A 22,945-nucleotide genomic window follows, 5' to 3' on the forward strand; every position below is an offset into this window, starting at 1 on the left:
CAATCATTCATATACAATATACTCTAAAATATTAATTGCAATTGACCAATGTCTTTCATCACTGGCTCCTCATATCCTCATTATATCTCACCTATTCCGTCATTCCACCTATTATCAACTAATCTCAGCTGCCAGTGTTTTTCTTCCCTCTCTTTCTTCCCCCTCAACCTTTTCCCCTTCCCCCTTCCCATCTGAACAGTCATACCTGCCCTCTTTATATAAGAAGAGACTGTCCATATTTCTCATGTGGGGTGGCTGGTAAATTCAAACTGCTGATCTTTGGGTTAGTAGCCTGGCGAGGTACATACTAAAATACCAGCAACAATCCGAGGCATGGCAGTCTTTATTCCTAGAAATGTTCTTTTAGGCCTTCATTAAAATAGCACTGCAAAAATAAATCTAATATTCTAACGATACATGTGATCCAAATCTTGGAAAGGTTTTTCATCCAGTCCAAGGGTCATACAGTTCCCTATGTGGATGCTGACGCTCCCCCCCCCCAATTTTATTATTTTGCATGTGTGTACCGCCAAATCGGATCTGACTCATACAGGAGGCGATTGCCCCTCCTTCTCCAGCAGAGTATCTGGTATGATGCTCTTTCTACTCCTGATCAAAGCTGCTAGACTTTTGCCTCTTTGGTGCTGGGAGTGTCAACTACGGCAATATCTAAATGATATTTCCCTTTTTTAGCCTCCCTCACTAGCTGCCCCAAGTTCAATGCCATTATTTTATTATATCTTTTTGCAAGAAATAGTTTGTCTCAAAATGTCTCCGTTATATTTTTAGCATTATACTATTTCTTAATTAAGTGCCTTTTTGTGTGCCAAGAAAATACCTTTGTAAGCAGGAAGAGTGTGAAATTCAGGTTCAGATGATGAATAAACAAACAATGGTAGACACATACAATGGGTCAATGAAGTGTTCAAAGAACAATGTTCACATGGATAAATCTAGAGAACAATATGCTGAGTGAAATGAGTCAGTAACCAAAGGACATAATGATTATTATAAAACCTAAAGCAAAGTTCATACACAGAGGGAATCATTTTTAGATGTTTAGCAAGAATAGTCAAAGAGGGAAAGGAGAGAAAAAGGCAATATATAATAATAAGGTAAGATCAAAGCATTACCACTTTTTAAAACAAAACAAAATCCCAAAAAGAAAGAGGACACATGGAGAGGTGCATGAGAAAAACAACCAAAAAACCTCAAAACATAGTCTTTCATCTACTGCTTCCATGTTCTCTTGAATTGTTTTTCTGGATCCCAAGGGTAAGTATGCCCAAGTACAAAGACAATAAATTACAGAAGTTTTGGGGGAAAGGCAGCCTCCAACAGTAATACCTACTCACGCTGCATTTGCTTTTCTCTTAACTCTTACCTGATATTTTGACTGGACTTTGAAAGCTGGGCTGAATTTTGTGGACATTATCATTTTTTAACACTTGATCCAGAGGGGATCTTTCAAAGAACGTGAGCACAACTTCTGACCTGGAATACTAAGAAGAAATACATTAATTACTAGAAAGACATACTTCCCACAAGTTGGTGCTGTCTATATATACAAGGAAACCTGCCACAGAGGTAGAGTGTGAGCAACACCTGGTACCAAGGCAGCCAGAACCCATCTGCTCCATGTTCTGCCCACGAAATGCCCCTCAAAAGAATAATCCACACGTATGTAAATACAAAAAGCACTTTATTCAAGACAATATCCACATGGAGACTTTTTCCCTCAGTAGGAAGGTGGCGAGGGGAAAAGCCCCAAGTCCCCCTGCATAATTGTTTTTAAGGCCTTCATGGGTTGGGGCAGGGAGATTGGGAGAATGGTTGGTGGGCTGGGGGATCAGTCATGTGGGTCGGCTTTTGATGGGCTGGCTACTTTGCCTGCCTTTACTCTTTTTGTGTCATGCAGACAGTAGTTAATTATTTACTTTGCAAGGACAGATAAGACTTTACCTGGTGCATTTGTGTTTGCTTTAAGCTAAGAATTTTTATGTTCTGCTTCTGCTTCTGGTATTAATGGGAGGTTTTAAAAAAAATGGGGTTTATGCTGTCCCCTCACTCCACAGACTGAGGATGCCATCTCCACACATTTCAATTCACTGATGATGCCACTCTATCATGTGGCCAACATGAATAGCTTTGGGGAAGGATGTGGTTTATAGCCAAGGCATCCATTATTTCCTTGGTGCTTTGTATACACGGTCTTCTCCTGACTACCACAAACATGAACTGGGTCTATTCTCCCCATTTACACAGGAAAAAAATGGAAACTCAAAGAAGTTAATTAGCTCTACCTGCCTGGAAAGTCCAGGTTTTCTTTATCATAGCTCAAAAATTTCCTCTGAAAAAGATCTGGTGAGTAAATCTATGGTAGCTTTGCCAAACAGGGTTAGTACAAACACCATAGCTTCTATCTAGAATCCGCTCAGCAAGCAGAAACTGGGCAGAGAGAATAAAACAAAGACCCCTTGAGACCAGAGGGGCCTCATGCCACTTTTTACTCAAAGTGGAGCCCACAGAAGTCTTCCTTCCCTCGATTATATCTCACACACACACACACACACACACACACACACACACACACACACCCCTACCGCCCACCCCCTTTATTTATTCCTGATAGTTCCAGAAGGAGCAGAGCAGTGAGAGATGGAGTGGGCAGAATGAGAGAACATGTGCTTTATAACACTTCAAGATGACAGCTTATCTCTTACCTCCTGCCTCAGCCCCGATCATACTCACTTTACATGGCATGTTGATGATCGCCTTGAGAAGTTTCTCTACCTCGTTAAGCCTGGTCTCAATATCATGGGCATCCTTAATGGCAACCAGCCCTAGATGGGGGACAAAATTTAAAAAGGTCAGGAAAGTAGATCAGAGAGTACCCTAACAAGTATAAAACAGTAGTCACATCATAGCACCATTCCTTTGTGCCTCTTTCTAGACAGAGCAGTGTAAGAACAGTTACTTAACACTTTATTTCAAGATTGTTGCTCTAAACATTTGGTGTCAATTACCCAATGCATGACTTACATCAATGCTAGCTCAATGTTATTGATCTAAAAAGGAGTTACCTGCTGGACTGGCATGGTGGAATGTGATGCAGGGAGGTGGGTGCCACCTGGGGGCAAGAAAGGTTTAACTCATTATGTGTTTCCTCTTACGGTGGTCTCTGCCAGCCATGACAGACTATCTACAAGGCCCATGAAGTGAAGCAATGCTCAGAGCTGTCATTTAAGTGCAAGGTTTGGAAAAAAGTAGTGATCAGATAGATCTTTGCCCAGAGAAAACCAAAGTGGGCATGAGTCATATCTCTTTCCAGGAATCTGCTTATCTTTCCTGCTGTGGTGCCCAGAAGTCCTGGGAGCCTGCAAATGTGGCAACAATAACGCTTACACACCCTGAAATATCTCCAAAGAAAAGGGAAAAAGAACCACTTCTCCAGACTGCCCTGCTCTACAACCCTGCTCTGCTTAGGGGAGGGAATGGTAGAGAGAAAAAAGAAATACCCAAGTACCAGGCTATCAGAAATCCCTTCCCTAAGTCCTGAATTCCTTGAGAAGAATTTGAACCACATCTCACACATTTCTATGCCCACAATATGAATAAATGCAGAGCTCTGGTGGTCTAGTGGCAAGAAGCTGTGCTTCAATCCTGAAGGCACGAGGTTCAAGGATACCAGTTGCTCTGCGGGAGCGGATGGACAATCTCTTCCCATGTGATTAACTGCCTCTGAAAATCTGCTGGATGATCAGCCATGGGTTGGTTCTGATTCGACGGTACACAAGTCTGTATAAATGTTGCCCTTCCCATGTGGTTTCAGTTTTAAGCATTTTTTCATGTGTCTGTAGGCTATCCAAATGTCTTCCTTTGTGAAAAGCCTTTCCATGTCTTTGCCCATTTTTAGTGATTAGGCCACCAGTCTTTTCTTTGTGGAGTCCTTGCAGTATTCTGTAAATTTATGAGACCCTCGTCTGAAATGTCATTGCCAAATTTTTATATTTTCCCCCCAGGCTATTGGTTTTCTTTTTACCCTATTGGAAAGTTTTAAAAGTACACAGAGACTTAATTTTTAGAAGGTTCGATTGGTTGATTTTGTCCTCTCCTGGTAGCAAATTTCTCACTCTATTTGCAAACCTATTTATTCCACAGGCTAGGGTTTTTAAATTTAATTCCAAATTTGGAAGCTTAGTTACTATGTCAGTCCATCTCATCAGGGGTCTTCCTTTCTAGCACTGTCCCTCCACCTTTCCAAGTATGATGTCCTTTTCCAAGGATTGGTCCTTTCTGGCCACATGCCCAAAATTTGAGATGGAGTCCCAAAATCCTTGCCTCCAAGGAGCAGCTTGGTATCACACTCTCCTGGACAGACCAGTTAGTACTTTTTGTAGACTATGGTACATTTAATACACTTCTCCAGCACCACAACTCAAAGGTATCAATTTTTCTTTTGTCATCTTTGGTCACTGTGCAGCTTTCTAAAGTATAACAAGTAATTACAGACCATATCCTGAATCAGGCACACTTTAGTCTGTAGATTGACATTGCTCTTTAGCATTCTGGAGAGGTCCTTGACAATTCCATTTTTCTAATACACTTGATCTTTTAATTTCCTGACTGCTAGTGCCAAGAGTGTTGACTGTGGAATCTAGCAAGCTGAAATTGTTAACAGTATTAATCTCTTCTCCATTTATTGTGGTGCTGCTGATAAGCCAGGTGATGAGAATCTTTGTTTTCTTGGTCTTGAGTTTCAATATGTATTGTAGACTACAGTCCTCGACCCTCTGCAGCAAATGCTTCAGGCTTTCCTCAATTTCAGCAAAGTTGTATCACCTGCATAATGCAGGTTGTTTATGAGTCTTCCTCCAATCCTGATGCCACATCCTCATAAAGTCCAGACTCCAAAATGATCTGTTCTGCATATTGATTGAAAAGGTATGGAGAAAGGACACATCCCTGATGTACACCTTTCCTGATTTTGAACTATGAGGTGTTTCCTTGTTTCCCTGCCCTGTTATGATTACTGTCTCCTGGTTTAATTATAGGTTTCACATGAGCACAATCAGGTGTTCTGGAATTCCCACTCTTCTCAAGGTTAGCCACAATTTTTTGTGATCCAGAGTCAAATGCCTTTGCATAGTCAGTGAAACACAGACGCATTCCTGTGGTATTCTCTGCTCTCAGTCAAGACCCATCTGACATTGGTGATGATGTCCCCTCTAGTGCCACAGCCTCTTCTAAACCCAGCATATATTTTTGGTCATTTTCTGTCAATGTACTGTTCTAGTCGTTTTTGGATGATCTTCTGCAGGATTTTGCTTGCATATAGTACTAGTGATGTTTGTTGTTATGTGTCATCAAGTCACCTTAAACTCATAGCAATCCTATGTACAACAGCCCTAAAACCTGCTCTATCGTGTGCCAATCTTATTGTCTCTAACACACCTACCCCCATTACCCCAGTCACTGAATCAATCCACTCATCGAGGATCTTCCTTTCTTGTGCTGTCCCTCCACCCTCCCAAGCAGGATGTCCCTCTCCAAGAACTGGTACCGCCTTGCAACATGTCCAAAGTATGTCAGACGAAGCTTCAGAATCCTTGCCTCCAAGGAGCAGTCTGGTCTCACCCTCTCTAGGACAAACTTGTTTGTTCTCCTAGCAGTCCATGATATACTCAATACTCTTCTTCAGCATCACAGCTCAAAGGCAACAATTCTCTTTCTATCATTCTTAGTCACTGTCCAGCTTTCCAATGCATAGCAGGTAATTGCAAAGATCATGGCCTGGATCAAGGGCACCTTAGTCTCCAGACTGACATCATTTCTCTTCAGGACTTTGGAGAGGTCTCTGACAGCAGACTTTCCCAATGCAATTTGTCTTTTAATTTTCTGGCTGCTGGTACCAAGAGTGTTGATTGTAGAGTCAAGCAAACTAAAGCTGTTAACAATCTCAATCTCTTTATCATCTATCATGATGCTGCCTATCAGCCTTGTGGTGAGAATCTTTGTTTTCTTGGTGTTGAACTTCAATCCATAGCGAAGGCTGCAGTACTTGACCTTCTGCAGCAAGTGCTTCAGGTCCTCCTGAGTTTCAGCAAGCAGGGTTGTGTCATCTGTATAATGCAGATTGTTGATGAGTCTTCCTCCAAGCCTGATGCCAAATTTCTCCTCATAGAGCTCAGCATCCCCAATAATCTGTTATGTGTATAGATTAAAAATGTATAGAGATAGAACACATCCCTGGCTTACACCCTTCCCAATTTTGAACCATGCAGTGTTTCCTTGTTCTGTTCGGATGACTGCCTCCGGTCCAAGTATAAGTTTTGCATAAACACAATCAAGCGTTCTGGGATTCCCATCCTTCTCAGAGTCAGCCACAGTTTGTTGTGATCCACACAGTCAAATGCCTTTGCATAGTCAGATAGTCAGACAATCCTCTGGTACTCTCAGCTTTCAGCCAAGATCCATTTGACATTAGCTATAATGCCCCTAGTACCATGGCCTCTCCTAAACTCAGCCTGCACTTCAGGCAATTCTCTGCTGATGTGCTATCATTCAATAATTTCCACACTCTGTCAGATCACCTTTTTTTTGGAATGGGAATATATATGGATCTCTTCCTAAGTTAGCTAGGTAGATGTCCTCTAGATATCTTGGCACAGCCTGGTAAGCACTTCACTTCCAGGGCTGCGTCTACTAGTTATTGGTATGCCACCAATTCTTGTTTTTTTGCCAATTCCTTCAGAGCAGGCTGAACTTCCTCCTTCATCATTGATTCCTCTTGATCATATGTTGTTTCAGCAAATTCTCTTTGGTATAGTAAGTCTGTGTACTCCTTTCATCATCTTTTGATGTTTTCTGGGTCATTCAGTAGTATGCCTATAGTATCCTTAAGTACTGCAACTCGAGACTTGAGTTTGTTCCTTCAGCTTAAGAAATGCCAAGCGAGTTTTTCCTTTTTATTTTCCCACTCCAGCTCTTTGCACGTTTCATTATAATACTTTGTTCTGTTTTCCTGAGCTGCCCTTTTAAATCTCTGTTCAGCTCCTTAACTTCTTGATTTCTTCCCTTTGCTTTGGCTTCTCAACGTTCTAGTCCAATTTTCAGAGTCTTTTCCAACATCCTTTGTCTTTGTAATGATCTTTTACATTCTTCATAGATAATATTCTTGATATCCTCCCACAGCTCACCTTGCCTTCACTCATTAGTGTTCAGGGCCTCAAACCTATTCCTGAGATAGTTTTTATATTCAGGTGGGAAAGATTTAAGGTCAAGTTTTGGTTCTTGTGAATTTAATCTTCTTTAGCTTCACCATGAACTTGCATACCAGTAGTTGATGGTCTGTTCCACAATCAGCAGCTGGCCTAGTTTTTACAGTTGATATTGAGCTTCTTTAATGATTCTTTCCAGAGATGTAGTCAATCTGATTCTCATGAAGATTATCAGATGAGGTCCATATGTATAGTTGCTGTTTATGTTTCTTAAAGAAGGTGTTTGCAATCAATAAATCACTGACTATACAAAATTTTATCATTTTAACTCCAGCCTCATTTCTGTCCTAAGACCATATTTTCCGACTACTGATAACTCTTTCTGTTCCCAACTTTTGCATTCCAGTCACCCATTATTATTCGTATGTCCTAGCTGCATTTTTTGCTCAATTTCTGACTGCAAAAGTTGGTAGAAGTCATCTATTTTCTCCTTTTTGGCCCCGGTTGTTGGTGCATATATTTGAATGATGGTGCCAAAAACAGGTGTGCGTATTGGATATTATTATGTCACTCACAACTTCTCAAGATTTTATTTTAATATGGAGCTGGAAATGGTGTTTTTAACTATGAATGCAACTCTGTTTTTTCCTCACCTTTTCTTTTCCAGTGTAGGAGACAGGTGGACTAATTTCTGGGTTCTCAATCCTATTGCAATCCTATTGTGTTTCTGTCATTGTACAAGTACTGTACTGTTTTGTGTAGTAGGTTTTGAGATAAAAACAATAATAAGGTATAATCTAATGCCTTTGAGCTGTGGTGCTGGAGAAGACTGCTAAGAAAATAAACACGTTCATCCTGGAGAGTGTTAAACCGGGTGGCTCCATGGAGGCAAGGATTCTGAGGCTTCGTCTAACATACTTTGGATATGTTGTAAGGAGGGACCGGTCCTTGGAGAGGGGCATTATGCTTGGGAGGGTGGAGAGACAGACAGCACAGGAGAGGAAGGCCCTCTATGAAGTGGATTGATTCAGTGACTGGGGTAATGGGGATGGGTGTGTCGGAGACAGTGCAATTGGCACAGGACGGAGCAGAGTTTAGGGCTGTTGTACATAGGGTCATTATGAGTTGCAAGCATCTCAACAGCACATAACAACACAACAACAACAATAGTAGCAAAGTTTAGTAGGACAGACAATAAATGTTGGACAGGACTGGAGAGACTAACTTTCATGCTCTCATGCATTGTTAGTGGAACTGTAAAATGGTACAACCACTCTGGAAGGAATTACGGTATTTCCTCAAAAAGCTGAACATAGAAATAAGAGCTAGATATTCTACTGCTAGGGATATACCCAAGTAAAACATAAGTGAAACACGAATGGATATTTAAACACTGAGGTTCATAGCAGTATTATTCATAATGGCAAGAAAATGGAAACAGCCCAAATGTCCACTAACAAATGGACTGAGAAATTATGGTACATTCACATAATGGAATACTATGCAGCAATAAGGATCAATGATTTTGTAAAATAATATGGGATAGTCTACAGAGCATTATGCTGGGTGAACTCAATCTCATAAGTACAAATACTGCATAAAACCATTATTATAAAAATGTAAGGATGACTGCAGGATGTGCATAAAAAGTCCAAAAGAGAAAGGCGTAGAAGGTAAGAGAGCAGAAGTTGGAAAGGGGAAGAAATCACTAGGAAAACAGAGTTTGGTGGGCTAAGGTAGGGTGAAGGAATTAGGAAATATCCAATGGGGACCTGAAGAGATGGGGTAATCACAGGAATAGATCAATGGTGATTAATTTTATGAAACACAATGTATATGAGTGAGTGTTTGAAACACAATATAAATGCAGGGAAGTGTGAAATACAATGCACATGAATGATACAAAATGTACACAAATTCTGTATGCAAACCAATATAAAATAAAAATAAAGTGAGAGAAACAAAACAAAAATAGTAGCTGGATTGTCTGTGTGCTACAGAGGGGTTTGCAGAGACAAAGAGAACTAACTAAAAATTCCCCAGAATGGTTTTTCCTCCCAAAAGAGAAGACAAACATATGTATGTCTTACAAAGTATCCATGAGTAATACTTAATAGGATGAGTACATTCTGCTCTACGGTAAACTTTCAGAGTTGCCAGATAAAATATAGGATAAAAAATATGATAAAATTTGATAAAAATACAAAATAAAAACAATGGATGCCTAGTTACATTTAGAAATCAACTAAAGATACTTACCACTAGACCACCTCATAGGCAGCATTATGAGAGTTGGAGAAAAGACTTAACAATGATTTTAATTGAATCTGCCATTACTACCCAAGGTATCAATAGTCAAGAAATCAAAAGACTGGGAAAATGTGCTGTAAAGGACCTCTTTAAAGTGCTAAGAGGAGCATATCAGTTTAAAAACTATGGTGTGCCTGCTTCTTATGCTGTACAATGAATAAGGATAATAGAAGAATTACTGATGCCTTTGAATTGTGGTGCTGGAGAAGAGTACTGACTATCCCATGGACTGTCAAAAGAATAAAGATGTCTTTCCAGAAGGAAGCACAACCAGGGTGCTCCTTAGAAACAAGATGGTGAAACTGTCTCATATACTTTGGACATGCTCTCAAGGAGGCCATTCTGTGGAAGAATGAACTCATGCTAGGAAAGGTAGAAGGTTAGAGAAAGAGAAGGGACTGACAGTGTCTGTAACAACGGAACATCCTGGAGGCTGAGGATGGTGGAGGATTCACAGGATTGCTATGAGTCTTGGTCAACTTGAGAGCAAATAACAGCTACAACAACTACAACACCACCAACAACAATAATTTATGCTGAATAAGATAAAAGTTTTTTCTGTTAACTCCTTCTTATGTAGGGAGTTCTGGTAACCTAGTCAGTAGGTAATTGTGCTGCCAATCTAATGGTTAGCAGTTCAAATCCAAGAACTGCTTTCAAGGAGAAAAGATGGACTCTCTATAAGTAGTATTTCGGAACACACTCAGATGAGGAAAAAAATTTGTTGTACTTGAAATTCCAATTTAACTGGCTGTCCTGCATTTTATTCTATCTTTATCATGACCCATTTTCCAGAAAAAATTAAAGAACGTAGAAGTACCTAACCTGGAACAATACCAGAATTTTAGCTGGGCTCACAGACCTACCCAATGTCGCCCACGCCCACCTTGCCAGCTACATCCCTGGAATTCTTCTATACTCTGGGCAACCATGAACAAGAGAAAGACCCATGTGCCCTAGACAGAGCCCTCCACATACCTCACTCAGCATTGCCTTGAAACAGTTGTTCCACAGATACCCCCACTTCAAGACCTCATAAGCCTCTGAAGACAGGACAAATGCCATCTGCTTTATGAAGCTCTCTTACACTTTGGAACTCTGTGCTAGCCAGACTCTGGAGTGGGTTTTGAAAGACCTCATTTCTATATAGCACCCCCCAAGGCACTTGCAAGCTATTAACCTGAGATCATAAATCGCTTCCTATTTCTATGACATGCAAAATACATTAACAGAGTCAGTGTCTGCTGGTTGTAAACAAAGAGTGAACAGACGTGAATACCACTCATTACCTTCCTTGAAGTTTTTAAGTCCAGCCTGGAAGAACTTTCTTAAAGGTTGGCCTTTAGGCCTCAGAGGCACGAGGGACTGGGTCCTCAGGATGGGGCAGCACTAACAACACTGTGGTTCCCCTCTCATCTATGTTTTTGTTTTCCAAATGGAAGCCAAACTAAACCAGTCTCCAAGGAGTTGGCTCTGGCTCACAGCAACCCCCTGTGTTTGTGCAAAACAGTGATCCACAGGAGTTTCAAAGTTGATCTTTCAGAAGTAGATTTCCAGTGTTTTCTTCTGAGACGCCCTTGTTCTTCTTGTTATGTGCTATGAGTTGTAACTCACAGCTTACCTTCCACCAGGTTTTCAGAGTATAAATTACATGAGACTGCCCCTCTTTCCTGCCATGTGCCCGGAAGTGGACAGACTCAAACCTCTTTCTATTCCCCACCCACAGACTCCAGACACTAAGCAATAGCACTCATCAGTAATGTAGACATACTTAGAAACAACACAAAAGGGAATGATGAAGCATAAATAAGGAAAAGAAAGATGCTGAAAGCCTTCCCTGAAAGAGCAGAAAAAACTGGTCACTGTCGTTCTGCACTATGGCTTTAGTTATCTAAGTCCCTATTACGGCTGCTCAGTGGAAAACCACACTCATAACGGAGATAAACATTCTCACAGTTGTGTCCTTTTCTGAGGAGCTCTATCCAGCTGAACACCAATGAACATAGCTTCTTCCTCCTTAGCAAGGCTCATTTCACTAAAGTCCAAGATAGGTGGAGGGATGGATGCAGCCTCAGAGCTGGATAAGGCTGTGCTGGGCAGCAGAAAGCCCCACAGAAGAGAGCAGGAGGCAAGCACAGGATACCACACAAGCTGCTGCACTGGGGTATACCGGGTGGCTCAGCCAGCCCGGTCCTGACTAGACCAAAGTTCCTTTTTCCCTACTCTGAGAGCTCTAAACATCACCTTTCAGTTATTTAAAAAGATATTTTCTCCATCAAATGGAAAAATGGTTTGACTTTAAAAGGGGAACGTTTTATTTTTAAAAAATTTTTATTTTATACTGGTTTATTTACAAAGTTCGTATACATTGTTTTTTCATACCAGATCTTTCCCAATTCCCCTCTCATCAAAACGTGCAACCCTATGAATAAACACACACCCCCTCTGCACTCATCCTAACCCCTCTGCTCCCCCTGCCCCGGGGATCCTCATACTTGTTCTACAATAATGGTTTATACAGTATTTGTCCTTATGGGACTGAGTTCACTTAGCATAATGCTCTCCAGTTCCTCTAAAAGAGAAACATTAAAAAAACACACACACAAAAAGCCTCACAAAACAACCCCCCACAGCTATACCTAAGTCTTCCAGTGGAAAAAGGAAATAAATTTTCATTCTGAAATTCGTAATTATTTCATATTCTCTAGGGTTCCTTCCTACAAATTTCCCAATTTCACGACTAGTAGAAACCTCAAATACCCACGAGCAATGATTCAAATTATTATAACCTCCAAAATGGCAAGAACTGAGGCATGAAATAAGGAGTAAAATCTGCACATATTGTACTGTATTATTTTTCAGGGGTTCATGACAAGATCTATGAACTCAAGAGATACTGATGCCCCCAATAAACAAACTGGCTATGCAACCTCACCTTTAAGAGATGATTTCCATCACCTTCCTTATCCTCTCCCTCTGATAACCACTAATAATAAATTTTGGTCTCTTTTATCTGAGGTTATACACTAGTTGTTCTTTTGTGATTGACTGAAATATAACTCAGCATAATGTCTTCAAGCTCCATCTGTATCACAGTATCCATATCACATCCTACTGAGCAGTGTACCACATTATTCATCTATTCATCTGCCAATGGGCATTTGTTTCTACCTTTTTCAATTGTGAACAAAAGTTCAACAAACATTGGTATACATGTTTGTTTGAATCTCTGTTTTCAAGTCTTTTATGTATTAATTTTTAACACTCCAAATCTTGTGGATGCATGAGGGTTTTTGTTTCATTTATTTTCACTACCTTACAACGTAACGATAGGTTGTTATATGGTTCTAAACCACGGTAAAATGGTTATAAACTTGGCTAGGTGCATGAAAGTAAAAGCCAAAAATCAAGGTCTCTTGATTTAGAAACAGTCCACAGACTGACCAGCAGGTGGTGTGTGCATCACATGGAAGCTCTAGAACTAAGTTCTTGAGGATGTCACTTGAGACATGTTAGGGGAACAATGGTGATTTCAGTTCAGCTCTCAGTGATCCGTCTGACAAAGAATTGCCCCTTATACTTTTCTTGACCAGGGAGCTCTGCTAACTTAGTAATAAGGAATTGTGTGGTCAACCCAAAGTAAAGGATTTGACCCGAAGTCGAAGCCGCCAGCTACTCTGAAGGAGAAAAGATTGGTAATCTCCCGTGCAATTTATAACCTCTGAAAACTGTTAGGTCAGCTGTGAGTTGATTTCAACTTGACAGCACATAAAATAACAATTTTCTTGGCTGTAATCTTTACTGGGAGCTCCGATAGCAAGAAGCTAAACTACCAACTCAAGGCAAGGTGGTTTGAATATAGTAGCTACTCTAAGAAAGATGGGCAATTTTTTTGCAATTTCCAGCCTCTGTAAACCTGCTGGAGAGTCAGCTATGAGGCAGTCCTGACTGGACAACACATAACAACAATCTTTAATAAAGTAGACTGTGAAATATTTCCTCTAGAGCCTAGCACTTAAGCAATGTGCCACCAAAGTGCCTTTGTCATTTGTGATAATAGTAAAAGAAGTTTTCAGCTTTCAGTTAAGTTCTATCAAGAAATGCAGGCATAGTGATTCTCAGAAGAAAAGATAGCAAGACTTCATTTCATATGCTTTTGTTATGCTTGAAATTGATGAAATGGAGTGGAGTCAGGGAGGAAAGTATGCTAGGACAGATATCAAGAAGATAAGGAAGGCCGAAACTCATGTTAAAGGCAAGGGTCAAACTAAGCAGATAAAACCAAAGAAACTCATGGTAGGAGCTGGTAGAGTACAATAATAAAATAAAGTAGCTAAAAACAGACCCTACCCAATCAAAACCAAGGAGCAGAGAGAGAGCAGGGGACATAAGTGCTTCACAGCCCTGACATGCATAGTAAAGACTTTTCCAGAAGCAACCTAATTAATGTTTTACATGTTCTAGAGACTCATCATGGTACTAATTTTATCAGGAACAATGGATTCGAGCAAAAACTATTCAACAAAAGTTAAACATTTCGTGGCACCATCCCACTGGACCACAGTCAAGCCTTAAAGAACATCCAAATGATGAAGGGAGACAGCTGTATTAACCCATAACAACAGTGGCATGAGGTTTCATCATTACCTTTTTCAGAGAAGAAAAACGTCCTCTTTATGGATCATGCTTTCAACCTCTCACAGCCCATGGTTTCCTCCTTTCATCAAAAGATGACCCATTCCTCTCACTAGAACATACCTTCAACCCCTCACAGCCCACAGGTCTCTCAATCCCTTTCCTCTTGGCAAGCCAGATGTCCCAATGAATCCGTGTGCTCTTTTAAGAGCCTTCACACTTAATGTATATGACAAATTACTCCATTGAATAAGTGTCTCTAAAATTGCTAAACACTGAACTACTTCTCAGCTCTGACACTGTTCCCTCTAATCTCTCTCACCTGGTCTGTCTTTAGCTGGGTGAGGCAAACCAAAGCCAGGGTGTCGATATTTTAGTCCTTTCCTAGACCCTGAAAATATTTTAAAGGATCAGTCTCTCCAGGGTGTAATATTAAGGTTGAAATTCATGACATGAGGTGGAGTCACAGAGGAAGGAATATTAGGGTAGATAACAACAAGAAAAGGAAAGCAAAAGCTTATATTAAGGGCCCATAAAAAGCCAAGGTCAATCAAAGTGGCCAAAACCAGATGAAACTCATATTAGGGGCCAATAGAGGCCAAAGGGCAGATGAAGTGGTTAAGACCAGACCCTACCCAATCAAAATCAGGGAAGAGATGTTGTTGAGTCAAAATCTACTCAAAGCTGGCCCTCCAGTGGGTTTAAAGAGGCTATACATTGCACAGAAGGAAACTGTCAACTGTTTTCCTGTGAAGCAGTTCGTGAATTTGAACCACTTGCCTTTAGGGAGGCAGCAAAGGGCTTTACTACTAAATAAATCATGAGAGATCACTTAGGGAACAGCACTGCCTAAAAAAGGAGGACCTACCTGCCACACAGTCCTGACATACATAGTAAAGATTGTCCCCAAAGCAACCTAATTAGTATTTTAGGTGCTCTAGAGACCTGCCATGCAACTAGTTTTATTAACTCATAAGTTCAAACTCCTAAGTTCAGTGGCATGTGGATTGTCTTTACCCTTTCTGTGGAATGACTTGTTCTGTTCTCTGGAACATACTTTCAACCCCTCACAGACCAATTTCCTCTTCACTCTTCCCTTTCATTGCAGAGTGATCTATTCTTCTGGAAACTTAGGTCTGCTAATAAAACTGCTTCTACTTTCACATTTGCCCTTGTCTCCTTGCTTCCGCCATTAAAATTGCTGTGCACTGTGCTACTTCTGTAGTTCAGCCATCATCCCTTCTAGTGTCTCCCAACTAGTTTAATTTTTAGTTAGGTGTGGAAGATAGAGTATGTCTATCTCATGGCAGTATTTTGGTGTCAAAACACAGGAACTAATTCTTTGAATGAGTGAAGAGGACTGAACCTGGCCAAGATCAGAAGATTTAGCCTTTCATTTGGTAACCTCACAATCACACTTTGGGCTTGTTTTCAGGAGCTCCAGTCCACGGAGAAGGACATCATGCATGGAAACAGTCAGAAAGGGAGAGAAATCCTCAATGAGACTATAACAGGCATGAAATCAATAAAAAATCCTAAAAACCTTAACATTTTTTGATGGTATTTTCAAAAAGATAAGTGTCCTTTCTGTCTAGAAAATTAAGAAAAATTCCTTATCAAATTTGTATCCTTTAACTGTCACAGTCTGCTTTTCCACCCTGAAATCAGGGAGCTCTGGTGGCTTAGCCAGAGACATAGCTAATGTAGCCCCAATGTCATGTAGTTCAAATCCATCAATTGCTCTGCAAGAGAAGAATGGGCAATCTCCAGAGTGATTTATTGCCTCTAAAAACCCACTGGAGGATCTGCTATGTGTCTAACTGGAAAGGCACAAAACAAACAACAACGCTGCAATCCGTGGGTCAGTGTCAATCCTTCTATTATAGGAACTTTTCACCTTGTACCAAGGAGAACCTTTCCAATGAATGTTGTGTGTTTGGTGAAAACCAACTCATACCTGGCCTCTTCCAGCAAGTTTTCAGAGGCAATAAATAGTATGGGAGGAGACTGCCCATCCTTCTATCACTGAACAGCTATTGGATTTGAACCAGGTGCCTTCTGGATTGCAGTACAGCTTCTTATCACTAGGCTACCAGAGCTCTCCTTGGGAAAATGGTAAGGTTTTTAAACTTTAATTAAGTTTTGGCTAGGTTTTGCTATACATCAAACTTATTTTTCTGTCTCTGGTCCTTCTTTGCATAGGGTGAGGAATAAACTTCTCGAGAGGGTTCAGCTCAGGAAAAGTACCTATTCAGTTAGTGTGTTGTTGTTAGTTTCCCTTGAATCGGCACCAACTCATGGTGAAAATACCAGTGTGTTTTCAGAGGCTGTAAATCACATGGGAAGAGACAGTCTGTCTTTCTCCTATGGAGCAGCTGGTGGGTTTTCTTGGGTTGGTAGGCAGAGCTCCAAGAAGACACTGTAATAGAGAGTAGCCTACATACCTCTAAGTAATCCCCTTTAACAATCTTTAATTCTGCTAAGAGATTTCAAATGCCATGTCAGTGACTTCTGTATGACCTTCTAGAGAGCAGCCACCTTGAAAGAACATGTTCTATGATAACCAAGTGTCTCATCTTGAGATTGACCTTTTTTTATTAATTTTAATGAAAGTTTACAGAGACTTTAGATTTCTATTCATGCACTGTTGCACTTCCTCCCCACCAACTGCTCTTCTCTGAAAAGTAAAAGAAAAATTCTTTCATTGTTATACAATCCCTCCCCCTAAGTCCACTTCACTATGCAGCCTTCATTCTGGACTCCTTTAATGACAATAATACCTAATCATATATCCCTTTTAAACAGTTCTCTCCCTCATCTGTTTCAATGCAGTATACATTACTTATGCCCTCTTAGATTCCCCCAACCTCGATGTCAGTCCCGTTTTACAACAGTGGCACTATGCAGTATTTGTCCTTTTGTGACCGAGATACTTTACTCAGCATAATGTCCTCCAGGGTCACCCTTTTTGAATAATATTGCATGAGTTTCTTGTTTTTCAATGCAGCATAGTATTCCATTGTGTGAATATACCACAGCTTCTCTAACCATTCGTTTGTCATTAGACACTTGGGTTGTTTCCAACTCTTTGCTATTATGAACAAAGCTGCAATGAACATGGATGTGCATATATCTGCTTGCGTGGAGGTTAGACTGTCATCTTTAAGGCCACATTCAGATGTTTCTGTAATTTGCTAAATCATTCATATACTTGGACATCTTAATTATCTGCACATACTCCTCAAAAGACCCAGAAAATATTTCCACTTGTAGCCATATTTAAAGAATAAGTGTACATATGCTTAATTATCCTAGTCCCTCCCACATACATCAATTGTACATAATCTCTTCCTCCACTCATAAATAAACATGATGATCTTTTCTCTTTTGATAGGTTTTTGTTGTTGTTAAGTGCCCTTAAGTTGGAATCAACTCATAGCTAAACCTCCAGTGACTTTTCAGATGCTGAAAATCACAAGGAAGGCGAGTGCCTATCTTTTTCTTATGGGAAAACTGGTGAATTCAAATAACATGGCATAAGGCTGGCAACACTAAGCCACAAAAGCTCCCACCTGATAAGATTTATCTCTAATAGGTTACCTCTTTTAACCACCTTCACTCTACTAATAAACACAACATTCTTTCCTTGCCTCCAGAGACTTTAAAACAATCACTTCTTCCTTTATTCAATGCTAGTGTTGCCTTGCCCCTCCATATCTCCCTTTAAAAAGTATTTTCTCTAATAAACCTCTTTCTTTACATTCAAAGAAAAGTCTGCTCTCCTGTTTTGATATTCTTAACAAGTACATCCTAACATCTACCCCACATGAATGTAGAAACAATCTCAAGAATAGATTTGATGCACTGAACACCAGAGAAAACACATGAATTGTGGGATGACATCAAGGATATCATCCACAAAGAAAGCAAAAGCCTAATTTTTCCAAATAGAACAAGGCAATACTGCATGGTTTAAAATTAGGAAAGGTGTGTCAGAGTTGTAGCGTTTATCCACACCTATTCAGTCTGTAGGCTGAACAAATCATTTGAGAAGCTGGACAATATGATAAATGTGATATCAGGATTAGAGAAGATGTAGCAACAACCTGTGCTATACAGATGACACAATTTTGCTTGCTGAAAGTCAAGAGGACTTGAAACATTTGCTGCAAAAGATCAAAGACTCAACCTTCAAAATGGATTATTCTTAGCATCTCAAGAAAACAAATATCTTTACCACTGGACATACAGGCAACATCATGATTGAGGAGGGAGAAAGATCGAAGTCTTTAATAGTTTCATTTTTCTAAAATCCACAATCAGCACCCATGCTAATTGTAGTGAAGAAATCAAAAGATGTGATTGCATTGGGAAAATCGGTCAAGGATCTCTCCAAAGTCCTAAAGAGCAAGGAAGTTAGTTTAAAGACTATGGTACACCTAATTCAAGCCATGATCTTTTAAATCACTTACTATCCATCGGAGAGCTGGACAATGGCTAAGGATGATAGAAGAATGGATACCTTTGAGTTGTGGTTCTGGAGAAGAGTACTGAGTATCCCATGAACTGCCAAAAGAACAGACAGATATGTCTTGGAAAAAGTGCAGCCAGATTGCTCTTTGAAAGCACAGATGATGAAGCTTCATCTTTCACACTTTGGGCATATTGCTAGGCCTATTCCTTGGAAAGGGACATCATATTTGGAAAAATGGAGAGTCAGCAAAAGAGAGGAAGACTCCCACAGTGAAATAAACAGACACAGTGACTGCTGCTATGGACTCAAGTGTGTCAGAGATGATGAGGATGGCAGAGGACAGGACAGGGTTCAGGTCTGTTGTTCATAGGGTTGCTATAAATTGTACTTGGCTTAATGGCACCTTAAGAAGAACAGTAACAATGTATCTGTAATTTGAACAATGAATAAATATGAAAGAAGAACTGATGGGTTTCAGAGTTATAGTGTATAGTATACTGAATGTTCATGAGCTGTCAAAAGAACAAACAATTCTGGCTTGGAGGAACTGTAGCCAGCGAGCTCCTTAAAGACAAGTATTGAGCTTAGGACATATTGTCAGGACGAGCCAATACTTGGAAAAGGACATTATTCTGGGAAAGATGGAGGGCTAGAGAAAAAGAAGACCTACAAGTAGATAGATGGATACAGTGAATGTAACAATTGAGTGTATCAGAGATTGTGAGCATGGTGCAGGATAGGGCAAGGTTCAGATCCTATGTTCATAGGGTCATTAAGACTTGATGTAACTAACAGCACTTAACAGAGGGGAAACTCAAATTTAAGGAGTATACAGGAGATACTAGGGAGCAGTCTCGCTACAAGAAGGATGACTGGTTGCCTACCTAATTGTATGGAGATATACTGCCAACTCAAAGGCAGGTTGGTTGAATTCAACAGCCACCTTATGGGAGAAAGATGGGCAATCTTCTCCTGTGCAATTCACAGCCTGTGAAAAGCCACTGGAAGGCCAGCTAGTTCCAACTTGACTGCACATAACAACTAGCTACAAGAAGGACTGACTCAATGACTTCAACTACGGGTTTTCTGTGGAGAATGAAGCAGAATCAGTCCGGGTTTTGTTCTGTTCTACATGAGGACATGATGAGTCACAGCCAACCTAACAACATCATCAGGAAGATGACAAAGTTCACAACCCCTAACCCAAAATTTTATAAATTTCTGATAAAATATAATCTTGAGTATTATTTCAACTGAAAAACTTTCATTGTACACCATTTGTGATATAACAATTTTACTCAGATTTGACCCTAACACTTAAAAGTTTGAAACTAAAAAATCAATAGCATTATTATGTATACATTTAAATAAGCCTGTTTTACATACATCTGCCGGTGAAAAATCAACCTTGGGCAGACAAGGTGCCCTTTCTTCCTAAACCAGCTCAGCCTTGAAAACTGAGAGCACAAAAATGTGTTTCTGTTAGATTCAGAATTAGCTTCTTTATGCAAACACAAACACCTGATTTATTCTTAAAACTCAGACAGAACATGTTATCAGTGTTAGCAAATGTAAACAAACCCAGTTTCCTAATCTCTCAAACTGAGGTCCAAAGTCTCCCTTTGCAGTAATAGAGGCTTTGAGCTGAATACCTCTGTTAACCTTGCCTGGCTTCCAGTACTATGGACTTCAGGGGTTTCAGCTAAATTTGAGCATTTTCTACTGTAAGTATACTAGAAATAAAAACACAATGCTTCTTGGTTCAATTCTGAAAGAAAACCATTCTTTTCAAAGAACATTAAGGAATACTTATTACCACTGAGCAGACTGCTTGAAAGGAAAGGGAGAAAGCTTTCTAGCTTATATGCAATAGCCTAGTGACATTCTCTAGAAAGTGAACTTTCAAGAGGTTAAAACAGTAAAATCCACTTAAATAGTTTCTTTTCCATTTAGCAAATGTGTACATCATATACTGTGCACACAAATGACCAGAAAGCATACTACTTGAGTTACTCAAAGGCCAACTTGCTTTCATAAGAGAGATCTAGTCTTTAAATACAGAGTGTAATAGATTTTAGAAAGAAAACATTTTCATTTTCTAGGAAAATTTTCAATGTTTACTTCTTAAACATGTTCCATATACACTTAAGTTTTTTTTTAAAAAAAGAGAATCAATGACTAGATAGTATAATTGAGGAAGTTCTAACTACCTGCAAAATATCAGCTACTGTGCCCCACTCACCTCTTCCATGTGTGGCTATCAAGGTATCAAATGGTACATCAGCAGAGCAAGAATAACTGGGCATTGTGTTGTTTAAAAAGGGAAAGAAGGTCTAGCAATACTCAAGAAACTTGAACTCATTGCAACCAAATCAGAACTGATTCACAGCTGACTCTCTATTGGGTTTTACAGGCTGTAACTTGCACAGATTACCTATCTTTCTCCTGTGGAAGTACTGGTGAATCAGAACTGTGAGAGAGGCACTGCCTTTGGGTTACTATCACAACTCCCTATGAGTAGAGCACCATGCCACATACCTTAGTTATACAGTAATGATCAACTCTCAACTCTTAAGAGTTGGCGAATAGATGCTACTGCTGTTGTTATTAGGTACAGTTAAGTAGACTGACTCACAGCCACCCTATAAACCCTAAGAACCTTGCCCTATCTTGCCCCATCCTCATGATCTCTACCATATTCCTGCCCAATGTTATAGTCAGTGTAACATTGTTAAGGGTCTTCCTCTTGTTCACTGACCTCTACTTTTCCCTGAATGATGTCTGTTTCCAAATTCACCAGGTGCTCCTCAGGAAAAAGATAAACAATTCCCGATGGTATTTACAGCCTCTGAAAACCTACTGGAGAATCAGCTGTGACTCAGTATGACTCAACAGGAAGGAATTTTAGAATTTTTGTTTTGGAGCCTCCTTACAACATGCACAAAAGTATGTGAGATGATGCTTCACCATCTTTGCTTGTAAGATCACTCTGGTTGCACTTCCTCCAATAGATTTGTTTGTTCTCTTGGCAGTCTATGGGACAGTCAATACTCTTTGCCAATCACTATTCAAAGGCATCAATTTCCTTACTCCAACTTTCAGATGCATAGGAAGTAACTGAAAATACCACGACTTGGATAGTCTTTAAATGGACATTGTTACCCTTTAGCATTTTAGACAGGTGCTTAACAGCAGATTGCAATGCAACAACTCTTTTGATTTTTTCATTACTGCTACCCTTGTGTTGACTGTGGCTCCAACTAACATGAAATTGTTGAACATTTCAATCTTTTCTCCAACAAGATGTTGCCTTTTGGTCCAGCAATAAGGATTTTTATCTTCTGCTGTCAATGTTTCAAGTCCTCTTCACATTCTAAAAGCAAAGTTGTGCCTAACTTGGGTTGTTGATAAGTCTCCTTCCAATCCTAATGTCATATTATTCTGCATAGAATCCAGATTCTTGAATTAATTCTTCAGCCTATAGACTGAATATGGAGGTATGGAGACAGAATACAATCCTGATGCACATTTTTCCTGATTTGAAACAATGCAGTGTTCCCTTGTCCCACTCAAACAACTGCTTCTTAGGCTATGTATAGGTTTCATATAAGCGTTCTTGGATTCCCATTTTTCTCAATATCTGCAATAATTTGTTATGATCCGTAGTCAAATGCCTTTGCATAGTTAATAAAACACAAGTAAATATCTTTCCAGTATTCTCTGCTTTCAGCCAAGAACCATCTGACATTAGCCATTATATCCTCTGTTCCATGACCCCTTCTGAAACCAGCCTGAATTTCTAGCAGTACACTGTTTCGAGTTAAGGGTTTATTGTTCAAAATGGTTTCCCTATCCATTAACTTGAATGTGTATGGGCAAGAATATGTGTATAGAGTGTGTTAGCCTACTCACAAGGGGATTGGCTAGTCTCACCAATCCACATGGTGACTGGTTAATCTCACCACTAAACTGCAGAAATTGCAGATCCAGTAGCTGAAAATGAGAAACCTCACTGCTAGCAAAGGATAAGCAAGAGAATGTAATGCATTCTTCAAGAGCAGTGATACTTGTGCTAGCCAGCCTAGCACAGCCATAGCAGCCACAGTTGCAAACCAGAGACCTGGCATGAGATGAGCAGACTCTGGGACTGCTACCCCCACAGAATCGAAGTCATATTTTGGCTCCTGTGGATTTGGTTTAATTTTCCTCAGCTTCAGCTTGAACTTGCATATGGGTAATTGGTGGTCTGTTCCACAATCAGCCCCCCCGGCCTAGTTTTCACAGCTGATATTGAGCTTCTCCAGCA

At 40.0% G+C, this 22,945-nt stretch overlaps 1 protein-coding gene across 1 annotated transcript in view; it reads right to left on the minus strand.

The window, feature by feature from the left end:
- The window catches only part of PXDC1 (PX domain containing 1), a 48,265-nt gene that overhangs the window by 13,278 nt on the left and 12,042 nt on the right, over positions 1-22,945 (minus strand). Inside the window, exons 2-3 of the mRNA XM_006888724.1 lie at positions 2,752-2,843; positions 1,385-1,502 (exon numbers count right to left, since the gene is read on the minus strand). Of these exons, the coding sequence (XP_006888786.1) occupies positions 1,385-1,502; positions 2,752-2,843 (210 nt within the window). The remainder of the gene's footprint in view (positions 1-1,384; positions 1,503-2,751; positions 2,844-22,945) is intronic.

The sequence above is a fragment of the Elephantulus edwardii genome, unplaced genomic scaffold (genome assembly GCF_000299155.1).
Source record: "Elephantulus edwardii isolate Elephantulus edwardi_28Jun2011 unplaced genomic scaffold, EleEdw1.0 scaffold00071, whole genome shotgun sequence".
NCBI classification, from domain to species: Eukaryota; Metazoa; Chordata; class Mammalia; order Macroscelidea; family Macroscelididae; genus Elephantulus; species Elephantulus edwardii.